At 43.6% G+C, this 16,536-nt stretch overlaps 5 protein-coding genes across 6 annotated transcripts; 3 read left to right on the top strand and 2 right to left on the bottom strand.

The window, feature by feature from the left end:
- Nucleotides 1-634: 634 nt before the first annotated feature.
- LOC112903014 lies at nt 635-1,801 on the bottom strand. The gene is made up of 3 exons (XM_025972222.1): nt 1,665-1,801; nt 1,417-1,504; nt 635-1,331 (listed from the first exon to the last, which is right to left on the bottom strand). The coding sequence occupies exons 2-3, from the start codon at nt 1,487-1,489 to the stop codon at nt 1,072-1,074; spliced, it is 333 nt and encodes a 110-aa protein (XP_025828007.1). The 5' UTR covers nt 1,490-1,504; nt 1,665-1,801; the 3' UTR covers nt 635-1,071.
- LOC112903013 (endochitinase A-like) lies at nt 1,757-4,387 on the top strand. Its single transcript, XM_025972221.1, has 4 exons — nt 1,757-2,528; nt 2,648-2,840; nt 3,507-3,573; nt 3,931-4,387. Exons 1-4 carry the CDS (start codon nt 2,306-2,308, stop codon nt 4,054-4,056), a joined length of 609 nt encoding a protein of 202 aa, XP_025828006.1. The 5' UTR covers nt 1,757-2,305; the 3' UTR covers nt 4,057-4,387.
- A 1,811-nt stretch (nt 4,388-6,198) lies between these two features.
- LOC112902386 (cationic peroxidase 1-like) lies at nt 6,199-7,850 on the top strand. The gene is made up of 4 exons (XM_025971444.1): nt 6,199-6,408; nt 6,486-6,677; nt 6,998-7,163; nt 7,295-7,850. The coding sequence occupies exons 1-4, from the start codon at nt 6,199-6,201 to the stop codon at nt 7,678-7,680; spliced, it is 954 nt and encodes a 317-aa protein (XP_025827229.1). The 3' UTR covers nt 7,681-7,850.
- LOC112902385 (biogenesis of lysosome-related organelles complex 1 subunit 1-like) lies at nt 6,399-9,022 on the bottom strand. 2 transcript variants are annotated; one of them, XM_025971443.1, is made up of 4 exons: nt 8,829-9,022; nt 8,497-8,702; nt 7,865-8,262; nt 6,399-6,648 (listed from the first exon to the last, which is right to left on the bottom strand). In XM_025971443.1, exons 1-3 carry the CDS (start codon nt 8,944-8,946, stop codon nt 8,173-8,175), a joined length of 414 nt encoding a protein of 137 aa, XP_025827228.1. In that variant the 5' UTR covers nt 8,947-9,022; the 3' UTR covers nt 6,399-6,648; nt 7,865-8,172. The 2 variants fall into 2 exon arrangements, with proteins under 2 accessions (XP_025827228.1, XP_025827227.1); XM_025971442.1 differs by having other exon boundaries at nt 7,292-8,262.
- Nucleotides 9,023-13,753: 4,731 nt separating this feature from the next.
- LOC112902384 (peroxidase 4-like) lies at nt 13,754-16,182 on the top strand. Its single transcript, XM_025971441.1, has 4 exons — nt 13,754-14,122; nt 14,233-14,424; nt 14,500-14,665; nt 15,617-16,182. The coding sequence occupies exons 1-4, from the start codon at nt 13,910-13,912 to the stop codon at nt 16,006-16,008; spliced, it is 963 nt and encodes a 320-aa protein (XP_025827226.1). The 5' UTR covers nt 13,754-13,909; the 3' UTR covers nt 16,009-16,182.
- Nucleotides 16,183-16,536: the final 354 nt, after the last annotated feature.

Consider the following 16,536-nt stretch of genomic DNA (forward strand, 5'->3'; position numbering starts at 1 on the left):
CCACATACGCCGATAGCCTAGGACTAGGGGGGAGGACGAAGAGAGCGCGAGGTACGGGACAGGCGGGGTAGATACTCTTAATTCGGTGGACTTTTTAGATTTAAACTGTTTTTGTATGATACTATTTTCTTTTTAATTGGTTTATATATCGTAAAATTGAGTTAAAATTTTATATGTATACAAAAGAGTATGGCGAATAAATATTGTATTTGAAAAAAGTCTGAATTTCAAATAGTTTGTAAAACATAAATTCCAACAAAAAATAACCAAAAAATAAGTAGGGGGACCTCCCGCCCACTGGCCGGGCCGGATGCCTGCCTCAGGGACCTCTTCGCGAATAAGAAACTTTTCTTATTCGTGAAGAGGCTCTCGGGAGGGGTCTGGAAATTTTTTTGGAACCTCCCGCCTGCTGGATGGATGGGAGGTCCCCGGCCCCACGCCTCCCGCCCGATCATTGGGCGGGAGGTACCCATTTTTACAATTTTTCGCAACCGACACCCTTTTTCCAATTTTATTTTCATGCGATGGGGGAATGAACAGCACGTTCAGGAGAAGTTGAGATGAAGAGGAAAAGATTGTGAACTATGGATTCCATTCCATTTCCAGGCACCACATCGCATCACAGGCCGTCACATCGATCACATTCACCATTTTCTTTAAGAAAGGAAAAAAAATCATTGTCGACGTCATCATCACTCACCATTCGATTCGATGGATCAGATGGTAGTACAGAGGAAGAAGGCAGCAGCTTCTTGCATTGCTTCAGCTTCAACCATGGAAAGAGAAATGCCACGCTACACACATACATACCCAGCTGCCCATACATACAGACATCTCTACTCCTCGATCGAGTCGTCTTGTCGTCTCCGGCTCCGGCCAAACAGAAATGCTCCAGCCGGCCATGACGTGGATGGATAATGTAAAGTAAACGAAACCATGGGCGTCTTAGCTGGATGGATTAGGACAAACCCGCCACGTCATGCACGCCTCCCCCAATTATTGCTGCAACTACTAGTAGTTTATTGAGTTTCCCCCCATTGCTTCTTCTCCATGGATCGTCTGCAAGCGAGTTTACCAGCTCCATCGCTCGTTCTCGTTGCCGTCGGCGTCGGTTGCCGGCGGCAGATGCGAGTAGAAGTCGAGATCCATCTTGTCGGCGCTGCTCTTGCTCTTGCTGTAGTAGTGCATGACGGCTGCTCCCCCGAGCACGGCGAGGGTGAGGGCCTGGGCGTGCATCCTGGCGTGGATGAGACGCAGGCTCGTCGCCCGCTGCGGCGCCCTCCGCCGGCTGTACGCCACCGACGCGCCCACCGCCGCAGCCCACACGCCTCCTGCACACCACAGTCTCAGATTAATCAAGCAAGCAAAGCAAGAGAGAGAGAGATTCAGGTGAGGGGCTGAGGGGATGCTGCTGACCGATGCTTGCGAGCTTGTGCTCCTCCACCCAGGACTGCACCGACGAGCTCATCCTCTCCATCTTTGATTCCATCGATGATCTGCCTGCCTGCCGATGACAAGGAGTCGTGTTTTGGATTTGGTGGTGCTTGATGATGATTGATTGTAAAGATGAACGAACGAATGGGAGTGCTGGATGTGGATGGAATTGGTGGCACGCAGCAGGTGTGTTTGGTCAGATACTTATAGGAAGGAAGGATCGAACTCACGAGTGGAGTGGAGTGTGTGCGGTGTGCCCACTGGTTTTGAGCTCACCATCGAAGACGGAGAGGAAACCAGGGACACCCAGCCTTCTGTTTCTGTCGTGGCTTCCTGCTGCTGCTGCTGCTGCTGCTGGTTTCCTTTGCTTGTTCTTGTGGGCGGGCACTCGCTTTCGGATTATAAGGTTTCAGGCAGGCCCACCTTATCTGCTGCCGGCCAAAAAATAAAAAGAAACTTGCCCTGATCAGACACAGACATGTGGGCCATGCTGGGACCTCTGTCAGTGACTGCTCTTAGCTTGCGATGACTAGTTATTAAGCATCTCTGTGGACTGAATTCCAACCTCAAACTCCAAGGCTGGGATGCTTAATTAGATTTTTTTATATTTAATTAATTCCACAGCAGCTGTGTGCTACGCTGGTATATTCCATATGAAAACAACTAATCAAGTCTGTCTTGATGATGGTTTCCCTTCCTTTTTGCGAAAATGAAGTAGGCCTGACTCCAACCGTGGGCTCATGGCCCATCCAAAAAATCAACAGCAACCAATCAACAAAGTAGGCCCACCGCAATCCGGCTACCTCACCACTTCTTCTCCAGTCTTCCTTCCATCCCTTGGAAGAAGCCGCCTCCTCCTCCCCCTCCCCAGATGAGGCACCCCGCCACGGCGCCGCTCTCGAGCCCCAAGTCTGGCGCCATCAAGCGGCAGCGGCCGCTCAGCGACGTCACCAACCGCCTCCTCCCCGAGACCCCGACCCCCATCAAACCCAGAAGGACTGGACTCCGGCCCCTCCCCACGCCCTCCGACGCCTCCTCGACCTGCTCCTCCACCGCATCGGTCACGCCCGCACCCCAGCCTTCGTCCGCCGCCGGTGAGTGAGCCTGCTCTGCGTCCCCCATTTGTGCTCGATCTCGCTGCGACTGCTTCTGCTGGCGGCGTCTTCGACCCCCATTGGGGCCGGGAATTTCTGATAGTGCTTCTGATTCGCAGTCATCGAGGAGGAGCGCAGTGCGGTTAAATCCCCCATCTCCACGGTTTACGCGAGGCGCGGGACTACTGAGACTCGAAGGAGGAGGAGGACGAACCCCACCGCCACCACCCCCCCCAAGGGCAAGGAACCCGTTGCTGCTGCTGGAACGGCGAGTTGCCCTCCTCTTGGAAAAGCCACAAGGAAGAACAGCAGGTGAAATTGCTTTAGCTTGCCTGATCCCATTACAATTTCACCTGTGTTTGGTGTGTCCAGATTCAGCCACCCTCGGTGCTCCTGCTTCTCCTTGCTGCAATTGAATGTGAGATTTTTGGACAAAGTTTGTGGTAGCTTCTTCTGTGGGTGCTACAGACCTCCCTTGTAGTTTGCTTCTCTTACAGCCAAGTTTGAAGAATGCACGTACCTGATTGTCTCTAAGAATTAATAGCTTGTTATTGGAAAGTGTACAATGATATAGTAATCAGTGAGAGTCGCCGTACATCAGGCTTAACATGGTGCTCATCCTGTATGCTCATCCAACTTAGCCTGTTAGTAACAACTGTCCAAGCCCTCACTGTTCCACACTGATCTGGAATGTTACATTTCTTACTATTTCCAGGCGATGGAACTGCTGTAGCACTCTACGCCTTGAATGCTGGCATTCTTGCTGTAAAATGCCATGTAATGATATAGATTAGGCTAGAAGAACTTGGGCGAAGTCTTTCACATTTCTGGCAGAATAAAATATCGCATCATATAATATCACAACTCACAAGTAACAGGATATTAAAAAGTCCAAACTTTAGTGTTCCTTTAGTTCATCACAGTTACAGTCTGAGTGCATTTCAGTATCTGAAATATTGAATTACAATCCTGTTTCAGGAAAGACTCTATGGCTCAGGATACCCAGCCCATTTCTTCTTCAGCTCCTTGTCATGGAGCTAAAAAGGTAAGAGTGCCACAATCTGAGTGTATTCATGCGTAAGGGACCTACAAAGTTTTCTATTGTTAAGACTTAAGATCATGGTGCTCTCTTTGATGATGTACATAATGAAATACTATTAAGTGTGTTTTTTGTTAGAACTTGTTATGTGTTAATATTTCTGAAATGGTGGCTAGAACAATAGCAATGGTGTTCATCTTTCTGACTGCCTGCAGTGTTTTAGACAGAAGCTATCGATCTGGAAACTAGGACATCATTGAACTGTTTGAGAAAACGAGCTAGTTTATACAGCACCAATCGCTTGATCTTTAGTTTGTTTGCAATGATGTTCAGCTTTCTGACTGCTTGCGATGTTTTAAACAGAAGCGGCCCCCTCCAAGCATACCCAAGTTGCCAGAAGACTTTGTGAAGAAGCAGAGAGCATACTTTGCAGATGTGGATGCATTTGACCTGCCCGAGGAAGAGGTGTCAGAATCTGAGCTCGAGTGAAAACTGAAGCTGATCCCAGAATATATGGCCGTTTTTTCTGTACAGACGTAGTTTACTGGAATTACGCTTACAATGTAAGTTTGAGTTATGGTGGTAGCAATGTATAGCTCTCGTAACACGAGGAAGAGGCAGTGTAACCCTTTAGTGATCAGCGGTCATTGGCCCACCAACGACCCTTTTAGCATAGTAGTATGACAAATACTGAGACCTGAAACGAAGCAAGCTTTGGCTGCACGAGGAAATGAGCCAGTTACTCAGTACTGGGCACTCGATCTTTTAGCCTGTCCCGAAGCAGCTACTCTGGATTATAATCTGTGCCCATGTTTGTTCATAGTTTCTTCTTGTGTCGTCAATTCTGCCGTTGGAGCTGAACTTGGGTAAACAAAATCATTGCAAATTTAGTTGGTCTTGGTATGATATACGTGTTACATGCGATCTGTCAAGTAAAGACTGCACAGTAAACCTGCATCTTTGGCTTGGTTTTCTCAGTGACCTTACGTGATCGATCCAACAAAGAAGAATGTCGAGAAAAATAAGAGGATTTCTAGAATGTTGGATGGACCGTAACCACTGGGAAAGACATCGGCTGGCCTCTCTTCTTCGTTGATAGTCTTTGGATGCCAAATATGATAGGTGCCGCCATTCTCTGTTCCGTATTTCTTTTTTTTTTAAAATAGAGGTACATAATAATAACAACAACGGATTAAAGAAGCAGCATACTCCCGAGGGAAATCCTCCAAACCAAAATATTGATAACAAAAACTGATGAGAAAACAAAGAAAAGGAGAGATTTTAAAATCAAGCGAAGCTTCCATAGTTTGGGGGTTCTCCGGACACGAAGCATGAATTTCGGTACCATTGTAGTATCTTACTAGCTCGCTCATACTTTTTAAGAGAAGAAAGGAGCTAAAGGTGGTTCATTGCGCCCAGTTTGTTGACAAAGCAAGATTCGGCCAAATCGGAAGGGTTCACACCTGAGATAAGATAGAGCTTATGGCCAAACTGATCGATACTCAGGACTCACTGATATGCTCTGTAACAACCACTCCAACTTGGAGACGCTTTCTCTAGCTTTTCGGCGCTAAATCACCAACACTCTTGTTAATGGCTTGCTTGGCCAAGTCATTATCCACAACTCCCCACTCAGGAACATGTTCTAAATGCCTCGATTCCCTGTCGACTTTTGACATAAGTTGAACAGTACTCCCAGGTCACCAAATGAAAATTTATACTTCATACTCATGGTAATTTCGTAGTTATGCTCCAGTGTCGTTCATGATAAACCAGAGGCTCTGCAAGCTTCTAGTATTCTTTTTCTTTGTTCCCCTTTGCAGAATAATATGATGACGCCACATTTAAATGCCTGTTATTTTGTATGGATCCATCTGTATATTTGGCCAACAATTCTTCTTCGAGTTATGTTTTTTAAGTTAAATCTTCGCCTCTACCATCCATCCTTGCGGTTCCAAAGCACTGAAAAAAAAATCCCCTGAGATAATTCAGTTCCGTTTCTGTTCCCAGGCAATTTTGCTCTCACATAGCTTGCGAAACAATGTGGAAGTCAATTTCATTAGATATTTATCAACTTATATCAGGAACCAAGAAGTGCAGATGATTGCTAAACATAGTCAAACTCTTCTCAAATACGTCAATCCACAAAATACTTGGCTAAATTCTATCGTACAATAGCACCTTAGGTGAGAAACTCCGATATTAATAAAAAAAAATGAGCCAAGAACGAAAAACAAAGAATTCTCTACTATGAGCTAAAACTTGCCACCATAAAATAGATTAACATTCTCTTAACAGATCTGATCACACGGAGCATATTCAGGTTTCCAAAAATCCTTGTATGAATATTCTCTTAAATCTTCTGTCACCAGCCAAATTAGGACTAACTTTAGTTGGCATAGTAAACCACATAATATACAAGTCAATGTAGTCATGCCTGTGTCCGATCACATCTGTTAATGCAACGTGCTTTAGGAGTACAGACCACTCAACTTAGCCCGATAAAGAAAATTAAGGAATATTCAAAGCCACTAGCATAAAGTTAGAAACTTAGCATGCGAAAATATTCTGCCTATAAATATCTGCGCACATGGACACTGGCCAACACACTGCTCTAAAACCCTGAGCAAAATGGCCTCCCATAAACCCCTCGCTTGCAGTGTCTCGGCCTTCTTCTTTGCTGCAAGCTTAGTTTCATCTCAGCTTACTGCAAATTTCTATGACAAGTCATGCCCAAATGCACTGTACACCATCCAAACAGCCGTAAGATCTGCTGTGGCCAAGGAGAACCGCATGGGTGCATCATTGCTCCGCCTCCACTTCCATGACTGCTTTGTCAATGCAAGTGTCACCAAATCTGCAGATAGTTTCATACTTACATTTTCTGGATCATTAACATGGAAATGCTAAATATACAGGGTTGCGATGGCTCCGTGCTGCTTGATGACACCCCAACCTTCACAGGGGAGAAGAGCGCTGTTCCGAACAACAATTCCCTGCGTGGATTTGATGTGATCGACAGCATCAAAGCACAGATTGAGGGGATCTGCCCGCAGGTGGTATCATGCGCTGACATCCTTGCTGTTGCAGCACGCGATTCCGTTGTTGCGGTAAGCCAAAACAAAAAAAGCAACAACATCTAAAATTAGTTTAAAATATTAAATGTTGATTCTGAACCACATGCAGCAAACTACAATGAAGTGCTTGTCCGTATTTTAACTGAAATGATGATGGCAAAGTCTTTATGTTTAAGAGACTATGATAAATTGATAAACATAGACCTAAACAAAGCATCAGGAAGCACTAAACTAAACTACTAAAGTCAACACTCCATGATATCCAGAGATTACGTAGCAACTGATTGACTAAGCATATTTCATGCATTCCAACACAAACAAACAATACTAAAAGTTGACAATTTCTATTTCAGCTTGGAGGCCCTACTTGGGTTGTCAATCTGGGAAGGAGGGACTCAATGACAGCAAGCCTAGACACTGCAAACAATGACATCCCAGCACCAACCCTTGACCTCAGTGATCTTACCAAGTTGTTCTCAAACAAAGGACTGGGTACAACTGACATGATTGCACTCTCAGGTAATGAAAGACTGCAATTTTTGTCATTAACCATATGCCTGGTTCATAAATCAGTCCAAGCTAGATTTGTTCCTTGAATGCCAATAGTACTACTACTGAATAAAGACTGACATGAAACCAAAAATTACCAGGAGGGCACACCATTGGGCAAGCCAGATGTGTCAACTTCCGCGATCGCATATACAGCGAAACTAACATTGACACATCCCTTGTAACATCACTGAAATCAAATTGTCCAAAAAAGACTGGCGACAATAATATTTCCCCCCTTGATGCCTCAACACCCTATGTTTTTGACAACTTCTACTACAAGAACTTGCTGAACAAGAAGGGTGTTCTGCATTCTGATCAGCAATTGTTCAATGGAGGCTCAGCAGACTCCCAGACTACCACCTACTCTTCAAACATGGCAAAATTCTTCACCGATTTCAGTGCGGCGATGGTGAAGATGAGCAACATTAGTCCCCTCACTGGATCAAGTGGACAGATAAGGAAAAACTGCAGGAAGGTGAACTAGGACTCACATTATTGCCGCCTGTGCTGGTGTGTGGTTTAGTACCTTGTAATCATCATTGAAAGGAGAAGTGTCCCTTTCATGATGCAGTAGTCTACTCCAAAGATGTATTCACTGCTTTCAAAGCATACATGTGCAAGGAATAAAATGATACGAAGAATACTTTTAATGCAGTAATTGGTCTTACCTTTCAGTGTTTCCGCATCTATCTTGAGCATGCAAGCTCACGGACAAAAGTTGCTCCGATAATGGCACAAGAATAACACTAGGAAGACTTGACCAGATCAAGGTGTATTTTGATCAAATATCGTCACTTTGGAATTGAAGGGATCAAAGATGGTACTCATAGCAGAGATACTTGGCAAGGATTCATTTTACAGTTTTGTACGGAAAAACAGGAAGCAGTTGTATACAAGAGGGTTTCCAGCTCGCATGATTCGAATCAGCACATCTAATGACATGAATACTTCCTAAAGTTGTGATTGCAGGTAAGAGTCATGACTGATGAATATTGCGTATCGCTGCATTGATACTTTTACAGTCAAAGTCCATGATCTTCATCCAGTTCTCGAAATCTCCAATTTCCTAGAGATAAAATTAAAAACCAGATGCTTCAGCAGCAGCAGCAAAAAATAAAAAAAATACTGTATTGGATGTTTAGTTTTATGCACTGGTTCATCTATGGAAAAAATGAAACCAAACCTAAAGGAACAGGCCAAGAGCATACTAGCCCCTGGCCTAAAATTTCAGTTGGGCCATTTAATAATAGGCCTGTGAATTTCGAGGGCACGGGAGTAGCATATCATGAGTGCGAGTCACCTTCAAGACTGAGTTGATTTCGTTGGTGGCAGCCAGCCACTGGTCAGTCTGCTTTCTGTAGCGCGCGATAGTGATGAGAAGCGCGCGGGCCTCATGCTCGATGCGCTTCTCGTTGACGAAGAGCTCCTGCACCCCGCCGTCGACCGTGTCGACGAGGAGATCGGACACCCGCACCGCGCTTCTCAAGGCATCCTTCTTGGCTCTCTCTACGTGTGTGTGAAGGAAGATAGTGTCATGCTAATTTGAGAGAAGAAGTCATAGTAGCAAGGAAAGATGGGAATTTGCATAATCGAAATCAAGGGAATCTGTAGGAACCGAACACAGCGGCGTACCAGTTTGTTGGCGTTGGCGGAAGGATTGGTGGTGGTGGTGTTGTTGTACGATGTGGAGCAGTGCCTCTTCCAGCTCCTGCTTCCCACCCGCCGCCGGCGGCGGCTTGGCTCCGTCCATCCCGTCCCAATCGCCGCCAGTCGCCGGAGCGATTCCCCCTTTTTTTTCTTTTGCTCCCCCCTCCTCCGAAGTGAAATCACACCCCCTGCCTTGTGAATAGTTAATGGGCCACAGCCCAGATGATATCAGAAGGCCCAACAACACCCAATTTTATTTCAGTTAATTAATTAGAATCTCAAAAAAAAGTTAATTAATTAGAGCTATCTTTTTCAAAGCCGCGGCTGTTATTAATTTGTTGTTGATTCCTGTGGTACGTATATTGTTGTGCTGGAAATTAAGTTTTGGCAAACTAATAATTCTACGTCGTTGCAGAGTTTTGGCTTTGAAAATTTTGGTTAATTATTGATTACGACATGCATTCGTGAAGTCAGCAAATTTAAAGGCCGCCCGGTCGGTGTGTCAAAATTAAATCATACTATACACAGTTGCATGGTATAAGGCCACTGCCAATGAAAATTTTATAAAGAGTTTCATAGCATTAAATTATATATCACATCATTAATTTTGCTGACATAGCAAGGAGGGAAAAAGAGAAAGTTTCATCCCTACGAAACTCAAGCAGCCCAGTTAACTTAGTTCTTAATCTGCAGGGCCCATCAGGTCAGAAAGATTTGAGATGTACGTGGTCAGGTCACACAAGTAATTAATTTAGTTTTCTATACGCGCGCGGGTGTCGTCTTGCGGTCTCCTCCATTCAGTTTTGGGTCTATCTGAGCACCAGAACATGTCCACATCCATGCATGGAACCTGAAAATTTACCGTTATATAGTTTGTCTGCAGCAGCTGCCCGGTTCTTGTCCGCATGATTCGATTTCATTATTGGTAAAGCCAGTTTACCTTACTCGATCAAATTTTGTTTATCCACGTCCATCTTTCCATCTTTAATTTTTAGGTGTGGAGTGCGTAAGATATGCATGCAGTCAATGTCATGAGCTCAAATTAATTAACCTACAGTACAGTCTCATCCTACTCACGTACGGCATCTATCCATCAGCACTAACTTTTTTTTTAAATAATGCAGGAGCTCTGCTTGATCATTAAAGACGAGGAGAGAAAGTCCAGAGTCCTTACATATATAGAAGATCATCAGCACTAACTAGGAGCCTATTTGGTAGAGCTGATTCTAATTTTTTATAAGAGCTGATTCTTTGAGAGAAGTGATTCTGTGATTGAAGATGATTCTTTTTTATTCTCTAGCATAAACTTTTAAAATCAGGATGGAGAATCACTTCTCATAGAACTAGAAGAAACTATTTTTATCAGCTCCCAGCCTCCTAGTTCAATTTAAACGATCACTCCGCAGAATCAGCAGAGAATCATTTCTCTGAAAAATTGTTTGACAGAGCTCCTGCTGAGAATCAGCTCTACACCATTTCATAGTAAATTGTTCTCTACGTACGCCTCACTTCGTGTGTTCAGTTTCCACCTTTAGATCGATTCCCTTGAATTAGAAGCAAGACACATAGACAGCAAATCTACAACTATATATAGGAAAGGAATTAACAGTCCAAGCCTAGCTAGGTAGCTACTGCTTCAGTCCAAGTGACCAAGCCCCCAAGACTCCAAGAGGGTGGTTGGATGTGTGAACAGTGTACCTTACCTAATGACTTCACTTAACTAAAAATATTTTTTCAGAAGAAACATACGCAAGCAGATAGTTCTGGTGCAGGCATTATTTTGCAGAAACTAAAAAAAATCACGGGTTGAACTTTCCTGATCTCGTGGATGTATATGCCTGTCCTATCCCCCAACAACATTGAAGCAAAACTACCTGCTCAGACTGGGACTGTTGACTCCTGGCCATGTACATTATTGTTGTGACTAAACAAAAAATGGAGATTACTAACGCCATGCATGACGACTTTAGAGAAACAGATAGCATATTTTTTTCCCTTCATCATAAATACTCCTTTGTAAAGTACTCAAGTTGAAGGGAGAATCTGTAGCTGACTAGTCACTGCCCAACATGTTTGACCATGGTCCAGATGCAAGGCTGCTGCATGTATGAGGTGATGAGGTGGATGATTAGAATGCTTCCAGCAGGCCAGCACCAGAAAATTCTTGTCCCCATCAAGCTTGACAGTTTGGAAATTGACAAAACGCTAATCCAAGGGGATGACAGAAACTATTAGGATACATAATGGTGAAACCTCGCCGTGTTGTTTCATAACAGAGGGCCGATCATCAGTTTACCAAAAAGGAAAAATTAAATTACATCCAGATGGACTGATGGGCAACGTGCATAGCGGCTATACCTGAACCTGGTCGACCAGCAGTTTGGTTTGATCCTACAGGTCCAAGTGTTCCCATTCACCAGAACCCCAACAACTCATGCTGTCCTAAACTACACTAGTCTACAGTTTGATGCCCTGTTACAAAGTCGCAGGCGGCCGGCAGGCTGGCAATCAACGACATTTCATCTGTTTTGTACCGCCAATCATGACGAGATGAAAAAGCACATATGTCTGTTTAGTACCATCATTTTTTGTATTCTGATGTACTTGTAAAACCTACTGAAGTTAAATATCATCTCCATTTGCTTGAAGCTTGATTACACTGATCACAGTTAAAAGCATACACCATTTGGAGCAAGACAGAGAAGAGACAGAGACAGCAAGTCTAGAATAATGCCCAAATGAAAAGGAGTTACTGTACCAGTCCTACTACTTGATGTTTAAATAGGGGCGGATCTAAAGGGGGGATCAAAGCGCCCCCGCCACCTCTCAAGATCAATGGATACCCTCTGAGCCGCTTCTCTATTTTCTAGACAAAGAATGAAGAAAAATAGGGGAGGAAGAAAAATAAAAGAAGAGGAGGAGGAAGAAGAGCCCTTCTTCACTTAGTTGCTGGATGCGCCACTATGCTCAAGTAACCATGCATGACTCCTATGGGGTTATCGGCCCGTGGCGAACAGCGATGAAACCGTGCCTAATTACTTTATCGTATAATTTGTTGACCAACAATGATAAACAAATATTTCAATGACATACAGTAGTAGATAGTTCTGGTGCAGGAAAAGATACGCATGCATCGTAGAAACTTCACAGGGTTGAACTGTTCTGAAAATGTGGATCTATATCAATCTTAATATTACTAATTGGAGACTTCTCGTAAAGCCTCCAGGTGAAGCCATTTAGAATACTAAGTGGACACTCTGAAAAAGTAGAGAAATTCTCACAAAAATCATAAACATCCGAACATCAATTCGACAACTCTAATCATAATTATAATAGTCGTTGTCATTGGATCTGTTATCTTTCCTAATAAATTACCCACACTGCCATTATAAAAATAGACTAGAGTAACTTCCTAAACATGTATCTAAATTACCCATCTCTACTATTATAAAAAAACTAAAGTAACCCCCTAATCTTCATGTAAATTACCCACCTATGCCATTAGAAAATAATACAAATAACCTCCTAAATTTGCATATAAATTATCCAATTATGTCACCATTAAAAGTTGAAGTAACGCCTAAAACTGAATCTAAATTATATAATTATAACAAAATATTAAAGTGCACCAATATAAAATTATAAATTAATATTTCTATCATTATTAATATATTATTGGTATTATTGTTTATATAAAAATACTACGATATGTGTCACCATGTATTAATGTATGATGGAAGAGATAAGAATACCAATTCACAAACAAATGGTTCAATTAAATGTATATCACATACACATGAAGGTGTGATGCAAAATAAAATTTATTGCAACTAAATAATGATAAATATGTATTCTAGAGTATGCGTTAGAATATTTAATAGATGAAAGAGGACGTGAGATAGATGATTATAATTATTAGCTATAAACCTTATTTTATATTAATTTTAATTAGCCCGTGCGGGAGCACGGGTTCATAGGCTAGTGTTTTAAATAGCGGGCTATAGGATTTAGATGCAGGGTCCAAAAAACGCTATTAGTCCCGCTATAGCCCGCTATAGCGTGCTTTTTCTACTGTAATGGATATAGTGGCAGCTCCGCAAATCCGGCTATTTAAAACATTGATCTATATGCTTTTCCTATTCCAAACAACTTTTTAACTTTTGAAGCAAAACATTATGAGAATGGAGACTGTTGACTCCTGGTCATGTACGCTGTGGCAAACAAATGGTGATAACTAACCATGCTCGACGACTTTAGAAAAAGAAGAGCATGCATGGGACATAGCATATTTTATCCTAGTAATATACTAGTTGCATATGCTTGTAAAGTTGAAAGGGGCCTTTATAGTTGAATACTAGTGGGTCCGTGCCACACAAAATTGACCATGGTCCATGCATGTCGATCTGCAGCATGAATGAATTGTATGATGTGGATGACCAGAACAACTATTTCATTTCCAGCAGTCAGATTAACTTCGCAAGATCAACGAAACTAACCTTATTATCAGATGTTATCAGCAGCGAAGTACGGGTGGATTCAGAATGATGGGCAACATAGACAGCAAGTAGCAGAGGAATGGCACCTTTGCGTAACCATGTCGGCCTGCAGCTTGCTGCTTGGATACTACTAGAGAGGTCCGGTCCAAGTGTTCCCACTCAGCAGTCAGTGGTGTACAGGGGATGGGACCCTTTTACAAAGTCGCACAGGGCGGCCGGCCGGCTGGCAGGCAATCAGGCCTTCCTCGACTCCACAATAACAACGACAGCGGCCATGGTCTGAAACGCGTGATTCCTGTGAGGCCAACACGCAGGCATTCCTTGGTCGGTCGATTGCTTTCTTTTCAACTCAAAGTCCAAAGGGCGCGCGGTGTAATCTAATCATATATGATGGATCGACGCGCATAGTATGCTGCAGTACGATACTGTAGTCTAAACATGCAAACCGACTCCAGGTATTAGTTTCTGCCAGCTATAAATATCAGTCAGTGTCGTCCAGGCAGGCAGCACTCTCTGCTCTTCCTGCATCTTGTTCATCATTTAGCAGCAGCTCACCGTCAGAAGATCACCATGGCTGCTCGTGCATCAGCAGCTGCAAGATGCATCGCTGTCCTCTTGATGCTGGCCGGCACCTCGTCGGCGCAGCTGTCCACCAGCTTCTACTCCAGCTCCTGCCCCGGCTTGTACAGTGCCGTCAAGTCGGTGGTGCAGTCCGCCATCGCCAGGGAGAAGCGCATGGGCGCCTCCATCGTTCGCCTCTTCTTCCACGACTGCTTCGTCCAAGTAATTACTAATACTACTAATAATATCACTCAGAAGTACTACCTGATGATCAACTTGATCACCTATTCTTACTTATTTATTATCCGCAATTTTCATTATTCTGCGTGCAGGGTTGCGACGCGTCGTTGCTGCTGGATGACACGGCCAGTGTCCAGGGCGAGAAGATGGCGACGCCCAACAACGGCTCCGTGAGGGGCTTCGAGGTGATCGACGCCATCAAGTCCGCCGTTGAGAAGGTCTGCCCCGGCGTCGTCTCCTGCGCCGACATCCTCGCCATCGCAGCCAGGGACAGCGTAGTCAGCGTAAGCTAGTTGCTTGCCCCTGTCAAGAGCCTAATCTGATCAGCAATTAATTAATACTACTGTGACTACATGCAGCTTGGGGGGCCGAGCTGGGACGTCAAGGTTGGGAGGAGGGACTCGAGGACGGCGAGCTTCAGTGGCGCCAACAACAACATCCCGCCACCGACGTCGGGCCTCGCCAACCTGACATCACTCTTCGCCGCGCAGGGGCTCTCCCAAAAGGACATGGTCGCGCTCTCTGGTACGTCAAACTACACATTTCCTAAATTCGTAAACATCTCCTCAGACAAAAATTGCACTAATTGCTACTTGCAAGCTAGGGACTTGCATCTTTTTGAAGAAAAAAAATCAACTATATATAGTGGTGTAGAGTGGGAGAATAAAGAACCAGTCCACACTATGCTTCTCAAGTAAAGATACAGCTGGTAGACACTATCGCCAACGGAATTGATAGAGACCTGTTTTGACTCTAACCTTCTTCACATAAGCCGTGCATGACAGGATCATTTATCCTGATGGTGAATGGACCATGGATAATAAAGCTTACATTAGTTGTCGGTTATTACTAACATATAACACACGTCCAGCACGAGAAAGTTGGTACAGATATGGATGGAATGACATGAAGTTCGTAAAGGTGACAGCGAGGCCGGCCACACATGTTGTCGGTATGGCCGGGTTTCTGGAAGGAAGGAAAGTTTGTGTGTACAAGCTTTATGCTTTCGCATGTTATGAACCTGGCCATATATATATATATATATATATAGTAGCAACTTCAACGAACTGTGTCTGTCTAATTGAAAGATCAATCAACTATCAGATATGCTAGCTAACTCGATGGTATACTAAAAGCAAGCATAAAGTCATCAATCATCGGTCGACATCTCCCAGCTAGATATATAGCAATCAAGTTAACTACAACCACACACATTGTTCCCTTTGGATCGCTAGAATCGAATATTTTTTCCTTTCTTATCTATTTGCAGAATCAAGACCACCTGTTTCAGAAACATTGTTTGTGTTATAAACCAGTAATTTGATTAAGTAGAGTGGTCCGTGCATGCATCTTCTTTGCAAAATAAACAAATAGGTCAACCATTCACTTCTTCCATTTTTTTTAAATACTAGATTACTATAATAAATTATTTCCTTATTGCGTCTTGATTAATGAACTCTTAATTTTTGCCACCAGGTGCTCACACCATAGGTCTAGCACGTTGCACCAACTTCAGAGCCCACGTATACAATGAAACCAACATCGATGGTGCCTTTGCAAGGACAAGGCAATCAGGTTGCCCTAGCACCTCAGGTACAGGTGACAACAACTTGGCACCTCTGGACCTTCAAACGCCGGCCGTCTTTGAGAACAACTACTACAAGAACCTTGTTAGAAAGAAGGGACTTCTGCACTCTGATCAGGAGCTCTTCAATGGCGGAGCCACCGACGCACAAGTCCAATCGTATGTTAGTAGCCAAAGCGCATTTTTCGCAGATTTTGTGACAGGCATGATCAAGATGGGTGACATTACACCTTTGACGGGTTCCAACGGGGAGATAAGGAAGAACTGCAGAAGGATCAACTAGTGAAGATGGAATGTGCATTAGCTTATTTGAGGCTTTTTCTTCAGTCACATTCAACAACTTTGTACCCTTTCCAAATTTTCATTCAACAATTGTGAAATCATCATGTTGTGTCAATGTGTTGACATGTTAGTTCATTTAAATAATGAATGAATGTATCACTTGTTGCCTACATCATCTTTTTTTGTGTGTCTAAAATAATTTGCATGAGAGAATATAATGCATCACTTGTACATGATGTCAAGGTAAGCACGCCTCCTTCCATGCATGTATTGTCCTCCCTCTCAACACAGGATCGATACAACTTAATTTGCCCAAAGCCATCTGCGGCGAGCCTTAAATTTTCGTTGGGAACAACTGAATAAGCAACGCAGCTATACATATTAGGTTGTTGGTACTAGAACTGGGGTTAGGTTAGCGTGATGTATTCAGATGTGGTTGATCCACCTCGCTGTTTTAAATTTTGTTTGGCTATGTTCATATATGCAGTCAGCTCAAAATTGAAATCATCATACAGTGTTGCCTGGTTCG

The sequence above is a fragment of the Panicum hallii genome, chromosome 8 (assembly GCF_002211085.1).
Source record: "Panicum hallii strain FIL2 chromosome 8, PHallii_v3.1, whole genome shotgun sequence".
In the NCBI taxonomy this organism is placed as follows: domain Eukaryota; kingdom Viridiplantae; phylum Streptophyta; class Magnoliopsida; order Poales; family Poaceae; genus Panicum; species Panicum hallii.

Excerpts from the sequence above, each read along its gene's own strand:
- LOC112903014 (XM_025972222.1), bottom strand. The coding sequence starts at position 1,489 with ATGGAATCAAAGATGGAGAGGATGAGCTCGTCGGTGCAGTCCTGGGTG. Across the intron at positions 1,332-1,416 it reads GCACAAGCTCGCAAGCATCG|GAGGCGTGTGGGCTGCGGCG; the intron begins GTCAGCAGCATC and ends TGTGGTGTGCAG.
- LOC112903013 (XM_025972221.1), top strand. The coding sequence starts at position 2,306 with ATGAGGCACCCCGCCACGGCGCCGCTCTCGAGCCCCAAGTCTGGCGCC. Across the intron at positions 2,529-2,647 it reads CCAGCCTTCGTCCGCCGCCG|TCATCGAGGAGGAGCGCAGT; the intron begins GTGAGTGAGCCT and ends TCTGATTCGCAG. Across the intron at positions 2,841-3,506 it reads GCCACAAGGAAGAACAGCAG|GAAAGACTCTATGGCTCAGG; the intron begins GTGAAATTGCTT and ends ATCCTGTTTCAG.
- LOC112902386 (XM_025971444.1), top strand. The coding sequence starts at position 6,199 with ATGGCCTCCCATAAACCCCTCGCTTGCAGTGTCTCGGCCTTCTTCTTT. Across the intron at positions 6,409-6,485 it reads TCCATGACTGCTTTGTCAAT|GGTTGCGATGGCTCCGTGCT; the intron begins GCAAGTGTCACC and ends CTAAATATACAG. Across the intron at positions 6,678-6,997 it reads CACGCGATTCCGTTGTTGCG|CTTGGAGGCCCTACTTGGGT; the intron begins GTAAGCCAAAAC and ends TTTCTATTTCAG.
- LOC112902385 (XM_025971443.1), bottom strand. The coding sequence starts at position 8,946 with ATGGACGGAGCCAAGCCGCCGCCGGCGGCGGGTGGGAAGCAGGAGCTG. Across the intron at positions 8,703-8,828 it reads CCGCCAACGCCAACAAACTG|AGAGAGCCAAGAAGGATGCC; the intron begins GTACGCCGCTGT and ends ACACACACGTAG. Across the intron at positions 8,263-8,496 it reads AAATCAACTCAGTCTTGAAG|GAAATTGGAGATTTCGAGAA; the intron begins GTGACTCGCACT and ends TTTTATCTCTAG.
- LOC112902384 (XM_025971441.1), top strand. The coding sequence starts at position 13,910 with ATGGCTGCTCGTGCATCAGCAGCTGCAAGATGCATCGCTGTCCTCTTG. Across the intron at positions 14,123-14,232 it reads TCCACGACTGCTTCGTCCAA|GGTTGCGACGCGTCGTTGCT; the intron begins GTAATTACTAAT and ends TTCTGCGTGCAG. Across the intron at positions 14,425-14,499 it reads CCAGGGACAGCGTAGTCAGC|CTTGGGGGGCCGAGCTGGGA; the intron begins GTAAGCTAGTTG and ends GACTACATGCAG.